At 41.4% G+C, this 23043-nt stretch overlaps 1 protein-coding gene across 2 annotated transcripts in view; it reads right to left on the reverse strand.

The window, feature by feature from the left end:
* Window positions 1–23043, reverse strand: part of OSBPL5 (oxysterol binding protein like 5) — a 107120-nt gene that overhangs the window by 36355 nt on the left and 47722 nt on the right. For both annotated transcript variants that reach the window (XM_075188412.1, XM_075188413.1), the window contains exons 4-10: window positions 15500–15580; window positions 8764–8865; window positions 6624–6827; window positions 6259–6343; window positions 5366–5537; window positions 4601–4787; window positions 4200–4384 (exon numbers count right to left, since the gene is read on the reverse strand). In XM_075188412.1, the coding sequence (XP_075044513.1) occupies window positions 4200–4384; window positions 4601–4787; window positions 5366–5537; window positions 6259–6343; window positions 6624–6827; window positions 8764–8865; window positions 15500–15580 (1016 nt within the window). The remainder of the gene's footprint in view (window positions 1–4199; window positions 4385–4600; window positions 4788–5365; window positions 5538–6258; window positions 6344–6623; window positions 6828–8763; window positions 8866–15499; window positions 15581–23043) is intronic.

Here is a 23043-nt window from a genome sequence, read left to right on the forward strand (position 1 = left end):
GTAGACCAGCAGGGAACACAGGAAAGCGTGGAGAGCGGATCAGCAGTAGATGGATGAGTAGTGCTGAGGAGTAGCAGCAGCGGGTCTCTGCGGGAACACGGAGGTAGCCAATAGCAACCAGCAGGTGCAGTAACGATGGGACACGGGAGAGCAGAGTTGAACAGGCACTGTTGATCACGGAGAATAGCGGGTAGCAATAGTGGAGGCAGACTCAAGGAAACACGGGAGCGTTGACAAGGACTGAAGACTGAAGCGCACAGAGGCAGCGGATAGGAATCAGCCAAACAGTCACGATGAAACACAGACGGGTTGCAGGTTGAAGACTGTAGTGCACGGAGGCAGCGGATAGGAATCAGCTAGCAGTCACGATGATGAAACACAGACGAGTTGCAGGTTGAAGACTGTAGTGCACGGAGGCAGCGGGTAGGAATCAGCTAGCAGTCACGATGATGAAACACAGACGAGTTGCAGGTTGAAGCCTGTAGTGCACGGAGGCAGCGGATAGGAATCAGCTGGCAGTCACAATCATGAACAGGTGAGTGGATGTGGTTGAAGCCTGTAATGCACGGAGGCAGCGGATAGGCATCAGCTAACAGTCCCAATGATACATGGTAGAGTTGAAGTGATAAGAAGACTGTAGTGCACGGAGGCAGCGGATAGGAATCAGCTCACAGTCACGATGATTCAGTAGATGGTAGAAGTGGTATGGGAACCACAGTAGCAGAAGTGGTTTGGAAACCACAGAGGTAGAAGTGGTTTGGAAACCACAGGAATCAGCAGGGCTGAATAAACAAGGAAACACAGGAACACCTTCAGAGACTCATGGGGAATGAGACTCCAAGATCAGGCAACGTGGTGTTGACCACAGGTGCTTAATATAGGGAGGTTGCCTGATCTGCCAATTAAGTTAAAGGAACATACACTGGAGGTATAGAAAGGGCTGCGCATGCGCAGTCCCTCAGGATAGAGGACGTCCACGGTTCCTAATAGTCCGGGAAGAAGCACTCACAGTCCGGTGAGTGACACAGATATTGCACTGCAATAAATTAAAAGGAGAGCAGCGAGTCTTATGGGGAAGGTGATGTGCTTGCTACGCCAAATGTGGTCTGTTCCCTGTAGAGTACACTAACACAGCCCGATGGCAGTATGCCAAGAGAAAAACTGCATTATGCATTCAAGAAGAAAAGAAATCACAAGGAAAGTGAACACAGACACGCTAAGCTGCCATATAATTTATACCTAAATCACCCCATTACCTTTTTACATTCTATTCGTTAATACATACCAGCAAGAAGTATACTGTATATTCTCTTTTATATATAATATATATATATATATATATATATATATACATATACATATACAAGTTAACCCGTCAATGATACTCATGCATTATAGTCAAATCAAGCTACTTTAGGTGTTAAAAAGGTTCTTGTCATGCATTTGGGCCTAGCCCAGGCCTCCTCAGGGGAAGAGCGTTACTTCCCGATGCAAGCGCCCTTTTTTAACGTGGTTTTGTACACATGTCACCACCTCATCATTTTTCTCCATCAACTCATCCTTCATCTTTATCGCCACATCTATCCAGATGTCTATCCAGACACACTCCTCTCGCTCTGTCACCCCCGGCAACCACCAACCACTCCCCACTGTCACCCCCGGCAACCACCAACCACTCCCCACTGTCACCCCCGGCAACCACCAACCACTCCCCACTGTCACCCCCGGCAACCACCAACCACTCCCAACTGTAACTTCTCCTTCAAGAAATATATATATTTTTTTTTAAAATCTTTATAAACACTTTTAACAATTAACAAATTAAATTAACAAATTAAAAACATCTTAGTATACCAAATTTCAGCCCTTTCTGAGTTTTTTCCCCCACACACACTAAGAATTTAGTAGGTCAGTGTATAACTCCTCCCAGCAGGTGGCGCTGCAGCAAATTTAAGCCCTTTCTGAGTTTTTTTCCCCACACACACTAAGAATTTAGTAGGTCAGAGTATAACTTCGCCCAGCAGGTGGCGCTGCAGCTTGTTTTTGTTTTTTTTACACACAGACACACGCCACTAGGCTTTTATATAGTAGATATATATATATATATATATATATATATATATATATATATATATATATATATATATATATAAATATATATATAGTGTGTATAGCCTTTTACTTCTCAAGTACCCTCTGGACTTGGTAATGTTAAAGTCTTACTTTATCAACACAGTTTTTTAAAATACTGTGCTTTTTTTTGGCTAAATTTTACAAATGCATGCTCCTCTTGAATCTGTCCGAGGAATCCTTTGGCTTAAATATATATCCCAGATGTACATAATCCATTTAAAGCATTTAACACCTAAAAATACAATATTGTCATCAAAACTTTGGCCTTTTTCCTCCGAAAGCTACGGTGGAGGAAACGTCTTTATTGGTCACAAGTATTCTAGCAGATTATCTCCTCCCTGTCACCTGTAGGTTGATTTTGAACATATAATATAGAGTGAGAAAATGTTACTTCATGGTTAAAGTTGTAATTTAAAGGGACTCTAACCTCACAACTTTGCTTTTTTTTTTCATTTCTGTTGTGTGCAGAATATAAAGTGAGTGCTATATGTTTTTATGTTCTGCTTTCAAATAAAGACATTTCGACAGGAGACCGTCTATTTATTTACACCCAGCCAGCAGGCGTAGGTGGTCCTCAGTGGTCCTGTCTACCTTCCCCTTTAAACAAATGCCTAATAAGAAGGTACAGAGCTTCTATGCATGGTATGGAAGGGGATGGGCAGGGGTTTGTAACACACACATTTGGGAGAAGGACTGTACAATGGTGGTGCTTCCAGTAGGCTGTTTAAAACAAAATATACAGCAACCATTACTGTACAACTTCTTATAACAAATATATATTTCTTTATATCTAAATTTTTGATACATAATATGGGGAAGCTTTTATAAAGGATTAAGTATTATGATGAAGTTGTTTACGATTCACCTCCCAAGGACGGATATGATCCGGTGTTGCTTGCTGACGCATCTGCAATTACATTTGATCAGTCTGATGGTCACATAATTTGGTGACTTTTTGTAGTGTAATCAAATAGACCAAAAGACAATGCAATAAGACATCTGCTATTAGTCATCCAGCTTTTAATGGACTGGTAGAGCGTAATCCTGACAAGCCTCTGATAGCTGACCTTCTATCTGTATAAGGTCGAGTGATAATGAGCAAAAGCCGGCTGTTCTTAGCTGATGGTTAGAAGTATGTATTACAATCCCTTTAAACTACAAATCTAGTTCTACATATCAAAAGAACTGGAGGCAAATGGGTACAGGCTGCCGAATGTATAATTCTCTTTATACAAATATCTGATCAGCAATAACCTTGTGTTAGTAGATTTACCCAACCTCACTGCTGACCCTGATATTGCAGAAAGTAGATTATTATGTTTACGGCAGCAACAGTAAAACAGGATTAGCTAACCATTAGTTCTCCAGCGGTTGTAGGACTACAATTGCCAGCATGCCCTGCCAGTCTAGCAATTCTCATCCTGGAGTGTCCCAGGAACTAGCGCGCCATTACCACACCAGTAAGAAATAATGATAATGATAATGAGTGATTGTGCTATATGTACCAAGAGCAAAGTAAATTAAGGGAGAACTAAAATGCGTTGTGGCAAATAGTCTGCTGTCGTCTAACGTGGCCTTAAATGGGCAGGTCATAGATTTTCTACTTAAGTACAATTGGGCAGATGTAGAGTTGTAACCAAAATGGATCACCCCTAATTCGTGTTCATTTGGACACAATATATTGGTATTGACGTGCATAGCACTTCTGCCTTACAGCTCTGGGGTCATGAATTCAATTCCCGACCATGGCCTTATCTGTGAGGAGTTTGTATGTTCTCCCCGTGTTTGCGTGGGTTTCCTCTGGGTGCTCCGGTTTCCTCCCACACTCCAAAAACATACTGGTAGGTTAATTGGCTGCTATCAAATTGACCCTAGTCTGTGTGTGTGTGTGTGTTAGGGAATTTAGACTGTAAGCCCCAATGGGACAGGGACAGTTCGTTCTCTGTACAGCGCTGCGGAATCAGTGGCGCTATATAAATAAATGATGATGATGATGATAGTGGATAATTCCTGGGCATTTTGTAAACCATTATCTACTGGGATATTGAAGTATGTAGAGTACTCACAGGGAGAGGATATCAGCGTGATAGTAATAGTCGGAGAGTTTATTCAGGAATGAGCGAGGCTCCAGGATAAATGTCGGCAGAACGACTCTGGACAGATCCATACCGGGTCTCATTTGTTTCAGCAACGTCCACATCAAACTTTTGTTTTCATCAGAAACAGTCTCCGTCTGCGATGCTTCCCCTATCTGTCGGTAAAACAGGAAGATGAAGGAACAGCGGTAACGCGTAGTAAGTAATAGTAAGATGTCCTGCATTATCCAGAATGTTGAAAATAATTTATATCACTTGCCCTATTCAGAAGTCTACAACAAACCATGAACAAAAGAACGACCACAAGGCAACAACTGTTCACTGTCCAAAATATTTATGTGCTTTTCAAATGTTTGAGTCACTCTTCATACCTCCCCAAATTCCTCGTACAGCTCTTCCATGTAGGTCGTCCCGTCTCTGTCCAGCGAGATCTCTCCGTGTAAGTCGGACTGGTCGCTCTCGCTCGTTTTCCGGTTGTGCTCGTTTTCCGACTCTTCTATATTATCTTTTTCTGACTTGTCGGAAAAGGCGTCGTTTTCTTGAGCAGATTCGTTAAGCCTAAAAATGTTGGTTGAAAATGTCTCTTAACGCTTTATAGTATACATTTAACTAAATACAACCATCCCAGGGAATACCATTATGCAATGACAAAAGAGTTTTTGATGCTATATATTCCAAATCTGTTACATAAAACAAGACGTTATCTCCGGTTCCCTGTTGGTCACAAATCAGTAACTCTGATAACTGCTGTCATAGTAAATGAGTCAGAGTTAGTGGGAGAGAGGGGCGTAGCTAGAAAATAATGGACCCAAACTCTTCTCACCCCAACCAACATATAGAGAACTTTAGAGACTATAAGCGTCTCTTTCCAACCACAATGTTGACCACTGGGGCTGTGAGAGCCCACTCTACTCTCTGTTCGAATTCTCTTGTTAAAGGTCGGCTACTTTCTCCTGCAGACACGCAGATGTGTGTGCACATAAGACGGGTAAAACAAAGAATGATTGGTAAATGTTATCTTTACCTCAGCTACATGAATTTAAAACCTGGGCAGAGAATTCTTTTTAAAGTTCTAATTACTCAGTTTAACACGGGATCGTAGCCATTACCAAGGCTGGCAAGAGGTGAGGTCTTACTGGAAGAGCTCCTGCTCGGAGATGGTAGATGCCTGCAGCAACGTGTAGAGTCCAGTGTGATTCATATCAGGCGGAGTGATCACCTCACCGTCCTTTCCTTGCTTGGGTAAATTAATCTTGAAAAGACTGGAGCAGCGAAGGGCTAATTCTAGAGCATCCATCCAGCATCGTCCTGAAACACAAGACACGTTCATGCCGGGAATGTTTTACCTCTATAACTAGCGGTAACCTGAGGGATGTTTTATACCCAGTAAGTTCAGCTACGGTGGGAATCCCAGAAGATGCGATGAATAATCATCAGTGCTTCCTCCATATAGTGTGTTATCTGTCTATAATAAAACCTGTAAGATTACCTAAAACAAGAATCCAACTCAGAACTAAAACTACAGTCGCCAAGATACATCAAGATGCCAACATGTGAATAAGAACCCAAATTTACACACTGAAAGCCTCACATAACTTAGCCTCATACTGGGGGCAATTTTATTGACGCGATGACCTGCACTGCATGATATCAGCAAGTCTTGTAGGACAGAATCAGTAGTACACTAGTAGCTTACTATAAATAATGTATATACATACCTCCCTCCCAAGTGTGTTACTCAGTTAATGGGGACATATATAAAAGGGGTGTGGTCATAGCACAATGAGGCGTGGCCACACACCAACTAAGCCCTCTAATGTGCAAGAGAAGCGAAAACACACTGTATCTCAACCCCAGGATACCAGAAAGATAAGTAATTTGCAAATCAATACTTTATCAATAGGGGGTGAACTATAAATGAAAAACAATACATGGAAATCTCCTTTAATGGGAGTTATGTGCTAACCTAGAGATCAGCAAAATCAGTGACATATCACCATAGACCGTTAAATATTAAATACAATCTTACCATCTGATTCAGAGGCTGCTCTGAATATTAAGTGGCTGCTGGGTAGAGGTAGAGTGATGGACCCAACGTTTTCCCCTTTGGGACCCTGAAACACATGAATCATACAGTGATACATTAGCCGTCATAGGTAAACCCCACAGTGTCACACATTCAAGTGTCCCCAGAAACTTGTCACTTCCCGCATTTAAATTAAAGCCAGATTAATGGTCGCATGTTTGAAAGATTTGTCCCTGAAAATATTCAATTATCAATATTGACCAAATTACCAATAACAATATCTTACAGTGCTTATTTCCACCCTGCATACAGTAATGGACATGTCAACAAATAGCCAGAAAGATACATACAGATATACAACAAATTACCTTAACTGCCCAAATAGACTGATCCAGCGGATGATAAAGCTTAAAACAAAATCCATCTTTTTTGGTCGGTCTTTCAATCAGCTCACAGGAGTGGAGGAGTAATGTTCCCACCCATTGGCCGACCTTTGGCGTCTTATAGATCAGGAGCAATCCTGGCTTCAGGACACACCACAGTTTCGTCCAGCTCTTTAACGTGCCACGGATCTAAAACAAATCCAGAATGCTTAAGCTGGAGACAGACATCAATCTCTCTTGTTTCCCAACAAACAACTGCATGTGCAATCATATCACTAAACAATTAAAACATGTACGTTACACGCAGATTGTTTCTAATCAGATGCTTAGTCTAAAAATAAGTAATAGTTTCATGAACATTACATGTACAGAGAAGAGAAATACCTTTTTACTGCATGATTATTGTAGGATCGATACACTTTAATTGTAGAATTACAATAACACACTGCTTTAATAGCTTCAGTATGACCATTTTATATTACAAATTTCCTCCTATTCCAATCGGATTATTGATCAGTTTTACCATCTGCATGTGATTGTATTGGATCTATAGTCATCCACACATTAGTCAATTATTTACCACCTTAGACTGTAATGGGTCCAGCGAGATTCGCTTTACACAAAGCAACATAATAACCCAATTTTATCAAGCGCTGAAAAGCTTAACTTTTCGGAGCTTGACTCCAATGGCCAATGCAAAACCTATGGGGTTCTCTCTCCAGCAGCGTTGCTGATCTCCCCCTGTGCCGTTTTCCTAAATGCCTCTGCGCATGCGCGACCCTAGTTTGCAGTAAAGACTCTGGGACAGAACAGTGGCAAAAAGTCACCGCTGGGACAGCCTCCTATCAGATGCTCTATGCCAGTGTTTCTCAACTCCATTCCTCAGGACCCGCTAACAGTGCAGGATTGCCAGGTGGCCAGTGAAATAATTATACCACCTGCTACACTGTGTCAGTCAGCAATGAATACACCAGCAAGGAGATATGGAAAACATGTACTGCTAGGGGCTCCTGAGGACTGGAGTTGAGAAACACTGCTCTATATGAACATGACATTATTAGTAAATGAAGCTGAAAAGTCATCTGTCATTGTTGCAATGACAGATGATAATTAACGGGGCAAAATCAGGTTAAATATTAAATAGGCCCCTAAGCGATATCGAATAAGAATACCTGGAACCACAAAACTGTCCTAATTTCTGAGAGATTTACATCACAACATTTTAGGCCCATGACTGAGAACCCTAAGCCATATCCTCTTTACGGATCCTGTCACTGAGCTGACTAGAGTTACATTGTCCCCTTGTCAGAACTAATAGGAGTTGATTTTTCTCATTTGCTCACTTCAGTTTTGATGCTACAGAAAGACAAAACGTTTGACATATTCGCTGTGCAGGGAAAAAGCCGTTTCTCATCATCTGCTGCCCCTAGGCACAGGCCTTCTGTGCCCAACGTCTGTCAAGTCATAGAAATCCTTACATACATCTGTTGTATTTATTTTTGTGTAAATTTAATGACACTGGACATTATTTATAAAAAAGCATAACAAAACAAAAAACATTTTCTGTATTGAATTCATTTCTACGTTTAAGCATAAAAATATTACTAGTTTGTGTTTTTATTGTTTGGGTAGTTGACGTCTGCAACCACTTTCTTTAGATTGCTGTGAAAATTATTCATAGGAAACTTTCTAGCATGAAATTTCAAGATGGACTGAGACCGACAGTCCGTATCCCAGGTAGAAATAAAGACGAATTCAGAAGTTAAAGATCAACAATGGGGAACGGAATAAAATGCATTAAAACACACAAATGAAAATCAATAAGACAAAATATGAACTGTCACACTGTGATACCGCTTCAGAGGTGGATACCGCGGGGGGACATTTGCAACCGGGGAGTGCAAAGCAAAAATGTATAATCGCCCTGTGCAGTGTTATACGTAGATCTGCACCAATCCTCATGCACAATGGCGTCATGTTCATGCACAATGGCCGACATAAAGTACGTAAGGTGACACAATGATGTCACTAACACGTAACAATGTACTATAGATATTCTATAGGTATATTACATCATTCATGGAAAGCATCGGACAGAACATATATTTAATTATTCATGAAATACCTTTAGCCAGTCTGCCACAATCACCACACTGGGGTCCTTCAGAGCGCTGAATAGCTGCTTTGTGGCCCGTTTCTTCTCCTGTCTGTAATTCTTTTTCTGCACCTGTATAATAGAACAGGGGGAGGATGATTAGTCATAGATTACAATGTATGTACTTTACTCTGCACTGGGAATATGAAATCAGACAGCAAGATCTGCCCTCTGGATCTGCAAAAGATACATAGTTACCAACTGTCCCTAATATATAGGGACAGTACAAGACTTCTAAGGTTAGTCACTGACCAGGTCTCTGGATTTATATAATAACCTTTTACTTAGTACAATTTCCCTTGTCTTTACTGCTAAATGCAGTTCTCAGTATGGATTTAATCTAGTAATAACATGTTAATAACAATACATATTTTAAAATAATGTACAATTGTAATCATAATGTCCAGTGGTCAGGTCATGTTGGAGGTGTAGTGTCCTATGTCTGTATACAGTGTAATATAATTGTATTATGATCATGTCCAGTGGTCAGGTCATGTTGGGGGATGTAGTGTCCTATGTCTGTATACAGTGTAATAGAATTGTATTATGATCATGTCCAGTGGTCAGGTCATGTTGGAGGTGTAGTGTCCTATGTCTGTATACAGTGTAATAGAATTGTATTATGATCATGTCCAGTGGTCAGGTCATGTTGAAGGTATAGTGTCCTATGTCTGTATAGAGTGTAATAGTATTGTATTATGATCATGTCCAGTGATCAGGTCATGTTGGGGGTGTAGTGTCCTATGTCTGTATAGAGTGTAATAGAATTGTATAATGATCATGTCCAGTGGTCAGGTCATGTTGGGGGTGTAGTGTCCTATGTCTGTATAGATTGTAATAGAATTGTATTATGATCATGTCCAGTGGTCAGGTCATGTTGGAGGTGTAGTGTCCTATGTCTTTATACAGTGTAATAGTATTGTATTATGATCATGTCCAGTGATCAGGTCATGTTGGGGGTGTAGTGTCCTATGTCTGTATAGAGTGTAATAGAATTGTATTATGATCATGTCCAGTGGTCAGGTCATGTTGGGGGTGTAGTGTCCTATGTCTGTATACAGTGTAATAGTATTGTATTATGATCATGTCCAGTGATCAGGTCATGTTGGGGGTGTAGTGTCCTATGTCTGTATAGAGTGTAATAGAATTGTATTATGATCAGGACCAGTGGTCAGGTCATGTTGGGGGTGTAGTGTCCTATGTCTGTATACAGTGTAATAGAATTGTATTATGATCATGTCCAGTGGTCAGGTCATGTTGGGGGTGTAGTGTCCTATGTCTGTATAGAGTGTAATAGAATTGTATTATGATCATGTCCAGTGGTCAGGTCATGTTGGGGGTGTAGTGTCCTATGTCTGTATATAGTGTAATAGAATTGTATTATGATCATGTCCAGTGGTCAGGTCATGTTGGGGGTGTAGTGTCCTATGTCTGTATACAGTGTAATAGAATTGTATTATGATCATGTCCAGTGGTCAGGTCATGTTGGTGGTGTAGTGTCCTATGTCTGTATACAGTGTAATAGAATTGTATTATGATCATGTCCAGTGGTCAGGTCATGTTGGGTTTATAGTGTCCTATGTCTGTATAGAGTGTAATAGAATTGTATTATGATCATGTCCAGTGGTCAGGAGGACAACCAGTAGGGGCCGCTGGTGTGTGTCCTTCTCCTCCATCTTAAATGCATTTCCCACTTCTGTCATTTCTGTGGGAACATTTCACTCCTGAAATACGGCAATATCCCACAAACTTATGCACATAAATATACATAACTGTAAATACAGAGGGTAGTGGTTTCAATATTTTTAGTGATTTGGAAATTGTGTTGTAGTATCCACTATGTCTCTACAAGATTATTGCACAGCAGCTGTCAGGTCTCACATTATAGCTCATCTATACTTTCCTTAAAACTATGATTAAGCATAAATATACACCAATCAGCCACAACATTAAAACCACCTGCCTTATATTGTGCAGTTTGCCCTACGTGTGAAAGTAAGATTCACATGAATGTCATGACCCAAGGTTTTTTTGTGTTTTTTTTAAATAAAGTAGTTTCATTGAGATTTAAAGTTAGAGTATACAAATAACATAGCTAACATCCTATCTAACTAACCCCAATCCCTACCTATGTCGCTGTAAACATTGCACAGTAATATCTTGTGAACTTTTAGAACAAAGAGACTTTACTTAGTAATACATTTACAAGATAAGAACCATAAGTCCATCAGATTGTCTCCAATTCTATACAATAAGAGACAATGTGCTCTAGATCAGACCCATTGAAGCTGCACAGAGCTGAAAACTAACTTCCCACTCGGTGACTCCCCAAGTCCATATCATCCTGATGAGGGTGGATAACATAACTTGATTCATACTAGTGGTGCCATAACTTATGGTATTTATACATGGCTTCCTACTGCCATACATGAACTGCTCATGACTCCAAACTTCAGTAACTAGATTGATCCAATGAGGCACACTAGACGGCTGAGCCGCCATCCACCCCCTAGCTAAAATAACCTTAGCCAGGAGACCAAGTTAAATATGTATTTAAAAAATGGGTTACTCAGATTTTCTTATAGTGTGGTGCCGAACAGACAGATCTTAGGGCACAGCGATGGGGTCACAGGTAGTGTGAAGGAGATACAGTTCCAAATTTTGGCCCAGAAGGATTGAACTACTGGGCATGTCCATAGAAGATGCCAAAAACTGCCCTCAGGGTTACCGCACTTGGGGCACTCCTCGGAGGTGCGTTGCCCCAACGCGTGCTACCTTGCCGGTGTTAAGTTTATTCTGTTTACCATGTAAAAATGAACCTGCTGGAACCTAAGGCAAGAGGTGGCATGTCTGGTACCTCCAACCACCATACTCCACTCCTCGTCGGAAAGGACCCCCAGATCGGCCTCCCATTTCATACTGAGCGGATCTAGTCCTCCCACAGACACCTGAGGCAACAATAAGGCATAGAGCACAGATATAGTCCTACCCGACCCCAGAGACCGTAATACATTTTTAACTGGAGAATCTGAGATCTGAAGCAAACCCCCAGGAAACTGGGCTCTCCGAGCATGTCTCAGCTGCAGATACCGGAAGAACCGGGTATTGGACAACGGGAAGGCCATTCTCAATTGTTCATATGTGGCTAACTGATTGTCTATAAATATTTGACCAATGGTGTGAACTCCTGCCCCTCTCCTCAACACTGAACCATCCAACCCCACCAGCTCCCAGAAACCAGAATTCGACCACAAGGGAGTGTCCAGGTCTAGCCTTTCATGACCCAAGGTTTGCAGGCAGAACATTGACCAGAACATCACACTACCTCCGCTGGCTTGCCTTTTTCCCATAGTGCATCCTGGTGCCATCTCTTCCCCAGGTAAACAACGCCAATGCACTCCGCCGTCCACATGATGTAAAAGAAACTGTGATTCATCAAATAATGGCCACTTTCTTCCATTGCTTCTTAGTCCAGTTCTGGTGCTCACGTGCCCATTGTAGGCACTTTTGGTCAGCCTGGACACTCTGACCGGTCTGCAGATACGCAGTCCCACACGCAGCAAGCTGCGATGCACTGTGTGTTCTGACACCTTTCTATCATAGCCGGCATTAACTTTTTCAGCAGTTTGTGCTACAGTAGCTCTTCTGTGAGATTGGACCAGACGGGCCAGCCTCTGCTCCCTATGTGTATCTATGAGCTCTGTGCGCCCATGAGCCTTTCACCGATTCACTGGTTGTTGTTCCCTGGACCACTTTTGGTAGTTACTAACCACTGCATACCGGGAACACCCCACAAGACCTGCCATTTTGGAGATGCTCTGACCCAGTCGTCTATCCATCACAATTTGGCCCCTGTCAAAATCGCTCAGATCCTTATGCTTGTTCATTTCTCTTCTTCCAACACATCAACTTCAAGAATGGACAGTTCACTTGCTGCCTAATATATTGACAGGTACTACCAGGGCCGGACTGGCCATCTGGCACTTCTGGCAAATGCCAGAAGGGCCGATGGCAAGATGGGCCGATTCAGCGTCCACAGGCCCGCTCGAGCAGCACCACCTTTCGGTGCTCTGCTCGCCGTTTCATTCATTTCTTCCTAAGCGTCCGCTTGTCAGGGCAGAGGAGAGCCTGACAGGTACATCATAACGGAGACTCTGACCCCCTACTGCGCATGCGCAAACAATAAACGCGACTCTGACCCCTACTGCGCATGCGCAAACATAAACGTGGTCTGGAACTTATGCTAACAGTAGCGTCTTCCCGGGCAGGAGAGGTAGGGAAAACTCACTTTGGGCACATAACACTAGCCAATGGAGAACATCAGAGTCTACAGAAATGTGAGTTTAACCACTTGAGTTAGAGACTTGAACCAAGTTTTAGTACTGTGGCTATGGAGGACTTTCATTTGAATTACCACATATATTGTTTATTATACATAGTTATTTGACTTGCTTGATCCTGCTATATATGAAATTGGACTAGAGTTATTCTGGACAAATTTTGGATACAAACTGGTTATACATTTTTATGGATATGGACTGTGGTGGATTTATGATCACTTTGTGAAAAATCAGCAGGTTTCAGCAGTACTAACAAAGCTATGTGTTGTGACCAGAACTACTATTATTGCAATTGCTATTTTGAGAATTATGCTGATATTTTATTTAATATTTCATATTATGACATTGGAAGTTTATGATTAATTTTCCAAATTGCTGTTTTAGATTTTATTCCTGATTTATATAAAATTGTTTAGCACTTATTGACATTTACATTTACTGACACTGCGCCTTGGGATTATCTAATGGTTTATCTCTAGTGTTTTTCTGGAGTTTTCTGGAATTCTTTCCCTACATCTCTATACTGACAAGAACAGGTGAATTAAAGTTTGAGAAGCAGAGCTAACTTTGCCCAGACAAAGAGTGCAAAGAATTTTTTATGCTCAAGACGGGTAGAAGCGTATCTGGCCCTCTTGCCAAAATAGCTAATATCAGCTGCTATGTGAAGGCCATGAGCACCCAAGGCCAGCATTAAGGACATGCATATCTGGCAATGGAAGAGTAGTAACTGGACCTACTGCTAACATTAGCTTTCCATGTCTCTCCAAGTATGGGTTTTGTGTCTCTACTTCAGAGAAGTTTGAAAAGGATTCTGTAGGGGAACCATTGTAAGGCTTGGCAGAGAGGGGAGGGAGATGTGGAGCAGCAAAATAGGTAGAAAAGTCTAGCTGCAATATTAAGTATAGATCGAAGAGCGAGATGGGAGCGGGGAAGGCCAGTAAGGAAAAGGTTGCAGTAGTCAAGACCAGAGATCAGTGAGTGGATTGGTGGCATCCTGGGAGAGGAAGGGTCTGATTAGGGATATGTTATAAAAAGCCTTTTAGATATGGACATACAGGTAGGGGATCTATTATTAAGAAACCCATTCTCCGGAAAGAATATAAAGTCAATAACTGCTGCTGTCCATTGATAACCGAATAAACACAGACATCATCATGTATATCCTCATACAGGTTCTCCAAAGGGGCTGGGTACGTATTAACGAACCTGAAAATTCCAACAGGCTTTAGTCCTTTAAGTCCTTTTTAATAGGACCGAATGCACAAAAAAAAAAGAAATGACCCCCTGCTGTGTATTCAAGCTAAAAAGATGTGTTGGTTTGGATGCATGGGTCTTCCTTTCTTCAGAAGAGTGACAGAAACAAATTTCCTCCATAATCTCATAATAAATCAATACATGACCAAATGCATTTACTCTCCTACCGCCTAATACCGAGACTTAACCTTTTCTGGCACTGCACGGCGGTTGCTAACCGGCGCCACAGCGCCCATATATCAAATATATACATTTAAATTAATAAACATTCACTTTAATATATTTTTACATCCCCTAGCACTGGGGTATTAATTCTCCTGTCGCTGGAGCACATTCCAAGATGGACCTGGCCACAGAGGCCCTTTAAAAACAATGTGCAACTGTTTCAATGCCACACCAGCGTGCAACAATATTGTGCATGGAGCTCACAGCAGGTGGGCCTGTGTGCTTTAAATGCCAGGGCTGATTTTTAATCCCAGTCCGGCCCTGGGTACCACTGTAACAAGATAATCAATGTTATTTACTTCACTTGTCAGTGGTTTTAATGTTGTAGCTGATCGGTGTATATTTTACAATTTTTTTTTTTTTTTTTTACAGTAATATCACATTGAGGATGTGAATTACATTTTCAGTGTGGTTGTCTCCCTTTGCAAAGATAAGTGTCAGTGGCATTAACATTGGGAGCCCCAGTTCCGTGTAATAAAAGTGTTAAGTCTGTATTAGAAACATGTTATATAAATATAGAAAGTAGCCGGCTTGTTCCTAAGTAAACCAATAAATCACCGGGATATTATGGAATGACGGCAGAGGCTGTTCTACCAGCGACAATGGCCAGTGTCCTTTATTCAGGCTCAGGTTTATGCTCAGCAGTTCTGAATGGAAGACCAAGCCGTGTAATTATCTAAATCCTTTTCATTTCCTCACAAGCTGGATTGTGGCAACGGCCCCATTAGCTTCCCTCAGCACGAGACCCGATCTGCACATCTCACACATGCTGATTAAGTAAAGTACAAGCTGGACTCTCAGATATCGTAGACAATACTGAGAAACGTGAATTATCTGACACTCTGCAGGACAATACAGCTGGGTACTGACTACAAAAAAACACTTACCTTGAGTGTGTCCATTTTTGCAGATTTAGATGTGGGGGATAAGCATTCCTTGTCTGTTCCATTACACAGTTTATTATCAATCTAGAAAACAGATTAAACACATAATTGGGATAATTTAAAGACATTAACATTTCACACTGTAAAGCGAGACTTCTGAAACACAAGTCTTTCTTCAATTATATTAGGTGGATACAATCAATTTAACTCCGGTATCACTTTCAAAAATAAACAAAATGTTAAAGTTTAAAAATTCTGTAAAACAAATAAATCCTTAAACTTAAAATGGATATACACATTGTGATATCTCGGTTAATATTGCACAATTGGGCTCATAGTGCAAAAAGTGATCACTTACAGGCCCCAGTGAAGTCAAAAGAGATCCAGCTGAACGGCCGGATCTTGGCCAATTTGCCCACTTACGTATGTGAAGAAATTGGACATTGATACTTGCCAAAGTGTGTATGGCCAAAATGATTTGTGACTGCACATGGAAACATGACCGAATCGACACAATAATTCACTTTGTGTGGTCTACAAAACCATTGTATAGAGCAAAAAAAAAAATCTGATCGAAATCAGATCTATTATTTTATTTAGTAGTTTTGGAAACCTGGTTAACCGATGATTACAGTTTTTTGTTTGCGTGGTCACAAGTCAACAAGGAAGAAGGATCGGTCACTTTGTAGTTGTCGATCGATGTGAGAGTTGACCAAACACCTGGATCACTGGATGTAGGCGCATTAGGGAAGAACGTGATACTTTTAATATTATTCACAAATTGTATACATCCACAAATGCATTAATATTGAAGACGTGATTGTAGCATTTTCTTTCCATGTACACAAGACTTCATGTCTATTGAAGAATAATGTAGTAAGCTACATGGAACTTAATGGATAAATATAGTTCTGGGTACAGTTGAAGGATTTAAAATGAAAAAAAAACAACAAAAAAAATAACACTTTCCTTGGCTCCACATAGCTCTGCTCTGCTTGGCTTTGTGAAAATAAGATTTTCACATGGGAGGGGCATTGACACCCTGAAGGCGGGCCAAGCAGTAATAGTAGAGAAGGGAGTACTATTGGACCATCCAGCCATTACGGATCCCTGCAGATGCGGTGAATAGCTCACACAAATGGAGTATACTATTTTTTTTGTTATTTGAACTCAACCCAAAAAATATTTTTTTCCTTTTTGGTTGAATTTCTTCAAACTTGTTGATAACAAATGATAATTAATTGAAGGCATACAGGAATTTATTGCATCTCTTAGCACGCGTGCTCTTTCCTCCTTAGTTATAGAAACTGCTGACTGGTGACAAGTGCGACGGAGAAACATTGTATTACCAAGTAAAGCAGGATGTTATTGGAACGCTCAGTAAACATACTTCTAAAACCTTGACATTAAAGAAAGAGCTAGAGGCCATGTTGTCTAATCTAACATGTGAACTGCTAACAATATACAGAGAGGAATCCAAGTTCTGTAATCCATATGGGTCAAGGACTGATAGGACATTATGGGTTTTTTAGTTCCACAACTGCTGAATAACCACAAGTAGCAATATTTCTGCCTTTATTTCAGCATATATATATTTTTATTTTATTATTATTTATTTTATTATTTATTTTGTTGCTATAGTTTGTTTTAGTTGTACTTTTGTTTTATTATTATATTTTGGACTTCTTTCATTCATGTTTTGTATTTAATCTGCATACATAGATTAATACGAATGGAAACATGATTCACATCCCCATGTGCATTGTTCACATATAAATATAATTGTTTTACATATCAAACATATCATCCCACCTAACTTAATGGAAAACATTTCAAATATAGTATTTTAGAGGAACACTAAATAAAGTAAAGATGTTCCTTTAGATAAACAAGCTACTAACATTTGTATATCAGAGTAATCAGAAATATAAACAGCATTGTTGCAGGAAAGCTTTTACCCATCGAAGAAGCAATGTCGGAGGCCTCATACCCAATCCTGATGGTAGTCTTATTCTGGGGAGCTGCGGTTTTCTGAACACTGCCTGTCCCATTCAATACCTTATATGCAAGTTAAACTCATTTAGTTTAATAGGTGATCTCCAATGGCCCATTGAATGCAAATAAAACAACTTTGTTTATGCTTGAACTTGAGTTTTCCAACGCAAAACAAGAGTCAGTGGGTACCCGGCTTTAGCCTATCGAAAAATACTGCAAATTAATTATTATAACCCCACACCGAAAAGAGAGATTGTGCTCAGCTAATTTTCAGAAGCAAAATTTCAAAGATCTTACATGGGGCCTCAACCTAATAAATTAAACTGTTGACCCCCCTGGTATCCTTCAAACTGGTGGAAAACTGGCGTCTGCTCATCATGATTACCCAGGGGAAAGAGATTTTGCTGTATCAGCTAAGCCAAGTCCATTGGGGGCAAAATGCCAAATACAAGTTAGACCTGGGTAGGGAGCCAGCTTTTTACCGAATGGTAGGAACTGTGGGGTAAAGTAAAATAACAGATACTTTGCTTTTAGGTGGAGAACCTCTTCAAACTCTGCGTCAAGTTACATACCACCCAACATTTACGTATTCTAAATAGTGCTGCTGATTGAGTGGGTGGTGATGGACCTCTTGGTAGATTGATCCTGCTTGATGGTCCTGGGTTTGCGTTAGTAGAAGCTCCACCGGTCTATGTCACTGTTTGGGCCACTAGAGCTCAGTGATTTAGTTTGTGTATCCTTCTTTTCTCATTTTTGGAAGGAGTATCGGCATGCTGAGCTTTCTATTTCAGGATGATGGCATTTACTTGGCTGTTGTAGACACTTCTGAAGTTTTCCACCAGTTTCTTCTGCATGTTGTTCAGGTGTGTTCTAGTATCCTTGTTTTAAATGGTCTAACTCTACTGCCTAAATAATGTAATCCAAAAGGGCTCGTGATCAAACATATGACATTGGTTGTTCAGCATTTTATGATCTTGGCAATTGTGGTTTATTGTCCTGTTGATGTCTACTTGATTGCTTTAGGCTTTTTCTTATTGCTGACTTTACATGATATGTGTATGTGTGTGATGGTTACAATTTGCCTTATCACATTAGATTCTGGGTCTGTTTTTAGGAGAGCTTTGCTGGTAGGTAGATCCTTCATATTCAGATGACCCTAGACCGAGCGTTCTGCAAGCCTGTAAATGCCACCACAGGTATAGCTGCCAGCTGTACCTAATTTACAGTTTTTAATGATATGTCCTCGGACTAGTTCTTTCCCTGTCATTTTGTGACTGATGAGCCTGTTAGAGTTGACCTGCCCCCTACACACAATGGAGGCAGCCATTTTGTGGTCTGAACAGGGCCTGATCAACCACTAGGCTGACCAGGCTGCAGCCTGGGGCGCTGGGTCCCGGGGGGCGCTGCCCTGTGGGTATTTTTTTTTTTTTCTTCATTCATTTTTTTTTTTGGGGTGGGGGAGGGGGGGTCGTCGCGGGGGGGTGGAGGGCTCGACAATCAAAAGCAATGGTGGTCAGTGGTTAGCAACACACAGCCAATCGCCAGGCTGCCTGTTGCTGTGCAGCAGACAGGAAGCAGGACGTCTTCACTTCCTATCTGAGGAGAGGAGCGACGCTGGCACAACTACAGGTAATTGAAGGGGGGAACTGCCCTGCATATCTATAGGGAGGGGGGGAACTGCCCTGCATATCTATAGGGAGGGGGGGAACTGCCCTGCATATCTATAGGGAGGGGGGGAACTGCCCTGCATATCTATAGGGAGGGGGGGGGAACTGCCCTGCATATCTATAGGGAGGGGGGGAACTGCCCTGCATATCTATAGGGAGGGGGAGAACTGCCCTGCATATCTATAGGGAGGGGGAACTGCCCTGCATATCTATAGGGAGGGGGGGGGAACTGCCCTGCATATCTATAGGGAGGGGGAGAACTGCCCTGCATATCTATAGGGAGGGGGAACTGCCCTGCATATCTATAGGGAGGGGGGGGGAACTGCCCTGCATATCTATAGGGAGGGGGGGAACTGCCCTGCATATCTATAGGGAGGGGGGGGGACTGCCCTGCATATCTATAGGGAGGGGGGGGAACTGCCCTGCATATCTATAGGGAGGGGGGGGAACTGCCCTGCATATCTATAGGGAGGGGGGGGAACTGCCCTGCATATCTATAGGGAGGGGGGGGGGAACTGCCCTGCATATCTATAGGGAGGGGGGGGAACTGCCCTGCATATCTATAGAGAGGGGGGGGGGAACTACCCTGCATATCTATAGGGAGGGGGGGGACTACCCTGCATATCTATAGGGAGGGGGGGACTACCCTGCATATCTATAGGGAGGGAGAGGGTGGACTGTCATGCATATGTATAGGGAGGGAGAGGGGGACTGTCATACCAATCTATAGGGTGGGAGGGGGGGCTGCCATGAAAATCTATAGGGAGGGAGAGAGGTTGATATGTATGAAGGAGGGCAGAGGAGGGGGGCTGATATATGTGACTGGGGGAGTTTTGATGTGACGGGGGGGGGATAGCTACAGAGTGGAGGTAAGGAAAATAGCTGCAAGGGGGATGGATGCAGGGTGGGAGGTAAAGAAAATGGCTGCAGCAGGGGTTAAGGAAAATGGCTGTGGGGGGGGGTTGTGGATAAGGAAAATGGCTGCAGGGGGTATTTAAAAAATAGAGCAGCTTTGGGGGGCAGAATCTCATGATTGTGTGGTGGTCACATGGGTGGTCTCAGCAATCACTAGAATACTAAATATTAGTGAGATGGGGCTGGTAGAGGTTTGTATTTGATTGACAACAAATATTCAGATATTGCTTATATATGCCTGTCCAATAGGGTACTTTTAGCTGGCCATAATGGAGTGTTTTGTTTTAACTAAAGGGCCTAATCATTCAGGGTTTGTATTATAATACATTTTTGGATTTTCAAAACAGGATGCCAACTTTCCAGAAGTCAGCGAGAGGATAACAAAGTTGCAAGAGAGAAGAGCAAGAACAGGTAAGAGACAATGGCACAATCTGTCTAAATTTGAATGCTGGAGAATACACCTGAACATTCATATTCAGGAGTGTTCCTATACACCTATATATTCGGAGGATACCTGCCTCCACTGTGTGGAGACGATGGGTGCAATATTTCTCAAGGAGCTGCTTGACCTTTTTCAGGCTGAGCAGTAGGTGGCAGTCTTGAGGCAACATCCAGACAACCCATCTGAAATAGGCATATAAAGCTTTATAATAGGTCAATGTAAACAACTGCATGTAGCTCAGAGCCCAGAGAACACAATGAAACATAAGTATTGTGAATCACCAGTGCAATGAAGTCGCATCCTGATTTAACTGTTCGGGTCTATAATTCTGCTGTCGTCACCGGGACTAAAGGAATTAACTGCAACCTTTCCCTGCAGTATAAATGTCACTGGGGACTTTTACATTCACATGTTTCTGCTTTCCTCAGCAAAAAACCTTCTGCATTACAGTTCCTCCTCCTAGACAAACCATTAAAAATACCATACCAGGGAACTAACTTCATAAATGCTTCTTGCTATGTGAGACTGCTGAGGGTTAATACATTGTATTCGTTCCTGTACCCCAACTCCTATAAAGATGTCAGCACAAACCTCTACACTATACACGTTCTATACTAGAGGCAGCGACCAGTCTTTGATTGTCCCCTGGCTTCCTGCAGACAAGGTAGCACTTTACTCACATTTGTACAGAGAACTACAGATTACATGCAACATATTTTAGATAGCGTAGCATTGTGTATACTGATTAAATGTTTTAATACTGTAAGGATTCAAAGACTGACCATATAAGGGATTGCTTTAATTCAATTGGCCGACTTTAAATATATTGCAGTTACTGGAACAAACAATCATAGTTTCAGTACAGTAACAGGCATCTGTAAATGTGAATGGTCTGAAAGTTCTTAAACATGTTGCTATGGGAGAGTGTTAAAGGTTAATGCGTCGTATGCGTTACACACGGTCACACTTCTCCTACATTGCTGCTTGATATAAATGTTATAAGTTTGTGAGCATAATTCTCTTCCATATATAATTAACACTACAACCATATGAGTCATTTACAAGCAGAAAATATATAAATGTGCGTCAGATTATAGTCTTACACAGATGACACTTAGACCACTGTGCAGATATATAGGTACACGCTGTGCTTCCGTTTTTAGAAAATGTCATTAATGTTGATGGATTGCTCGACCTATTGCAGAATAGCGGCCTGAGATGGGAACACACATGCTGGGGAAAGTAACAACATAATTCCTACCTGCTATTGCTTCAGCACCACCACCTTAATTAAATAATTTGTACATTGTAATATTTTGTTTGGTATTTCTGTGGTTGTGGTAAAATTAATTTCATTGATAGTACAAGCCCATCTGATGACATGTAAAAACTCAAGACTTTTGCGGGGGTAAAAAGCCTCTGCGCAGTTGGGGAGCATTCCCAATTTAGTTGCAATCTCTACCCCTTGAAGTTCATTTCATTATCTCAATCCACAACATGAAGTTTCATTTTTTACAATTTGGATCAAGAGGAGATGCATCACTGTGGTTAGCCTGCATCCTTCAAGGATTACCAGGTCTGCCAGCAGAACCCACTACAAAGACTAAAATGTTGCATCCCACTTCAAACACCATCTTGATGCTCAAATCTATGTATTTAGCCATAAAAATGGGTGGAAGGGAGCTCAAATAGGCACATAACATCATAAAAAGGAAGGAGACTGTATTTTCTTTGCATTTGCAAATTTGCAAGTCACACCGTATTTAGATGTGCTGTCATACACAGAAATGAAAATCTGAAATTGCACAGAATTTATTCTGATCATCATCATCATCATCATCACTGCGTCTTGTACCAGCCCCAGAAGCACCCACCACAGATATGTATCTGTGTCCTGGTCTTAATAATTATATACATTTTAAGAATGGGCTATGCCCAGAAAAAATGACTTGTTCTTCCCGTTTGTCCAAAAGCAAACACCATAAAACTGAAAGGAATTATATTGTCATACAAAATTCAATCCTTCATTAAACAAATGGCAATTCATTTTATTTACAATTATCTTCAGATAATATTTATGGGCCTGTATGCCATCTGTATGTGTGATATGGTACTATACAGTGTGACCCAGCTAGCCAGCTCACCTACTTTTCAGTTACACCTCTTGTAATATTTTTTTTTTTAAAACAAACATCAAAACAAAATTGAAATAGGATTTCTATGTGATAGCACCAGCACTATCTTTGCTAAATAGGGCTCCCTGTGCTTTGCACGGGGTAAGGTTCCAACGGAAAGACCCGCCATCACCGAAGCCCTGTCGACAGGGCAAATGTTAGCAGGCGTAGGAGTCATTGGAAGCGATGGGAAGCAGTTACATACTATTGAAAGCATTTATTTGTGCACCAGCAGCTAAACGGCCTAAGGCAGCAGAGAGATGTTTGCAAATCACCAATTGGGGAATATGTACTTAAAAAATATTTTTTGTAGTAAATGTAGATACAACGGATGTAGCCGCATGTATACTGCTA

Source organism: Mixophyes fleayi, chromosome 10 (genome assembly GCF_038048845.1).
Source record: "Mixophyes fleayi isolate aMixFle1 chromosome 10, aMixFle1.hap1, whole genome shotgun sequence".
NCBI lineage: Eukaryota > Metazoa > Chordata > Amphibia > Anura > Limnodynastidae > Mixophyes > Mixophyes fleayi.